This window comes from Rana temporaria, chromosome 1 (assembly GCF_905171775.1).
Source record: "Rana temporaria chromosome 1, aRanTem1.1, whole genome shotgun sequence".
Lineage (NCBI taxonomy): Eukaryota > Metazoa > Chordata > Amphibia > Anura > Ranidae > Rana > Rana temporaria.
Genome location: NC_053489.1, coordinates 665060633 through 665063132, shown reverse-complemented (window position 1 = coordinate 665063132; position 2500 = coordinate 665060633). Strand labels below are relative to the sequence as shown.

At 38.2% G+C, this 2500-nt stretch overlaps 1 protein-coding gene across 1 annotated transcript in view; it reads right to left on the bottom strand.

Annotated features, from left to right (window-relative positions):
* LOC120924577 (homeobox protein not2-like) overlaps positions 1–2500 on the bottom strand; it is a 6673-nt gene that overhangs the window by 67 nt on the left and 4106 nt on the right. The window contains exons 2-4 of the mRNA XM_040335560.1: positions 2403–2500; positions 1448–1638; positions 1–152 (exon numbers count right to left, since the gene is read on the bottom strand). The exon at positions 1–152 is cut by the window's left edge and continues 67 nt beyond it; the exon at positions 2403–2500 is cut by the window's right edge and continues 267 nt beyond it. Coding sequence (XP_040191494.1) covers positions 1–152; positions 1448–1638; positions 2403–2500 — 441 coding nt within the window. The remainder of the gene's footprint in view (positions 153–1447; positions 1639–2402) is intronic.

The following is a 2500-nucleotide window of genomic DNA, read 5'->3' as shown; positions in this document are numbered from 1 at the left end:
ACGTCAACATAGTCCTCTCTTTCGTCTGTGTGGTTGGAGTTGGAGTTGGAGTTGTCGGGATAGATGACACCAAACTGAGACAACTTGGCTTTCTTCTGTTCCAAGCTCTGTTTCCTCCATTTGATACGCCGATTCTGGAACCAAACCTTAACCTAAAAATACAACAAAAGAAAAAAAAAATGTAAGAAAGTGTTCCATCATGCAAACAATAGCCGAACCAAAGAGGTCATAAAAAAGGTTTCCTTAGAAGGCCACAATTAGTTTGTCATCTACATTTAAATGCATCCAACCTCCCCCCAGGGGGAAAAGGCTTCTCAGCAACGCCATGGTTTACTAACTAGTCCTTCAAGTGAATGCCCCCAACTTTTTGGATGCTTAAAGTACAGCAACATTCAGACTTTAGTTGCCACAGGGCTGGTGGTTCTGGCCAATTGGGTTTCCCAAAACTCGTACTATTCTACAGGTTGCCTCCCAGTGCCAAACCAACTAATAAACCTTGCACCTTTTCGAGGTGGCGCCTTGAAAACCTAATTTTGACCTGCCAGCTACAGATACTTCTGAAACCCTTCAAAAGAAGGCAGCCAATTTACATGTATAGCTCCAAGTTATAGAACTAATGCCTCTAGTAGACCATGTGAATATATCATGTATAGCTTGAGGTTATGGAACCAATAGCTTTAAAAAGACCATGTGAAAATATCATCAAGTATGGCTCAAAGTTATGATACTAATGCCTCTAGAAGACCATGTGAGCATAGCAATTATATTTTGAGGTTATGGCACTAATACCTCTAGTAGACCATGTGAAAATATCATCAAGTATGGCTCAAAGTTATGGGACTAAATTCTTGTAGACCATGTGAGCATATCAAGTATAGCTTGAGGTTATGGGACCAACGCCTCTAGTAGACCATGTGAACCCATGTACAGCCTGGAGTTATGGGACTAATGCCTCTAGTAGATCATGTGAACATATGATGTATAGCTCAAAGTGATGGAATACCTCTAGTTGACCATGTGAATATATCATGTATAGCTTGAGGTTATGGAACCAATACCTCTAGTAGACCATGAGAAAATATCATCAGGTATGGCTCGAAGTTATGGGACTAATGCCTCTAGTAGACCAGGTGAGCATATCAAGTATATCTTGAGGTTATGGGACCAGCGCCTCTAGTAGACCATGTCAACCTATGTATAGCTTGGAGTTATGGGACGAATGTCTCTAGTACACCAGGTGAACCTATGTATAGCTTGAAGTTATGGAAATAATACCCCTAGTAGACCATGTAGGAGATATCATGTATAGTTTGAAGTTATGGGGCCAATGTCTCTAGTAGACCATGTGAATATAGTAACAACAACAATCTAAACTTTAAACAAAGACAAAAAGGGAATGCACTCAAAAATGGCTGATTCTACTGTAAATACAGAATGTCCATCTTACCTGAGTCTCTGAGAGGTTCAGAGTAGCTGCTAGGTCAACCCTTTCTGTGCCAACCATGTACTGCTGCTTCAGAAATTCTTTCTCCAGCTTCTCTAGCTGTTCGGGAGTGAAAACAGTCCTGATCCTCTTCATCTTGCAGGGTCCAGTCCTCCAAGACAGGTTATTGATGGAGCTGTGGGTGTATGCAAGTCCTAGGGAGAGACACAAGAGGGCGCTATTAGCACACTAATAGTTTTCAAAGCACAACTCAAAACCCTTTCACAAAAAGTTTTAAACTACCAAATTAAAAATATATATAATATATAGATTAGATATATTTTAGAGATAATAAATATATATATATATATATATATATATATATATATATATATATATATATATATATATATATATATATATATATATATATATATATATATATATATATATATATATATATATATAAAAAAAACAGCAGCTAATTTTAGTGTTAGGATAGACTTCGCTACTGTACATGTTTCAGATAGTAGGATTTGTTCATACTTAAAAGTACAAATAAAAATAGAATAGCTGCAACAGATTCATAAAGAGCAAATTACTGGAATACTGAGACTTGTAGTCCCACCAGAGCAAAAAAATTTATTTAATTTTTTTCCAGGAGCTCAAAAACTAAGAATTGCTAAAATCTGCAATCCACAGCATACATCTCTGATGAGTAGATTTACTAAAACTGGAGAGTGCAAAATCATGCAGCTCTGCATAGAAACCAATCAGCTTCCAGGGCTTTTTTTATTATTATTGTCAAACTTTAATACAACTTAATGAAGTTAGTCTGATTGGCTACCATGCAAAGCTGCACCAGATTTTTTCCGTTTCCGTAAAACAACCCCCTAGGAGTCAAAGACGAGGCATGCTGAACATTGCAGTCCTTCCAAGTGCTGGAAGGACACTTGGGGGTTAATAAAAAAAAACTCACCCTTATCCTTGCAGAAGGGATCGGCACACAGGCAGTCGTTTCTGGGCGCTCTGATTTGGGGGGGCTGCGGTTGTATTAGGTTGCTGTAGCCAGTTGAC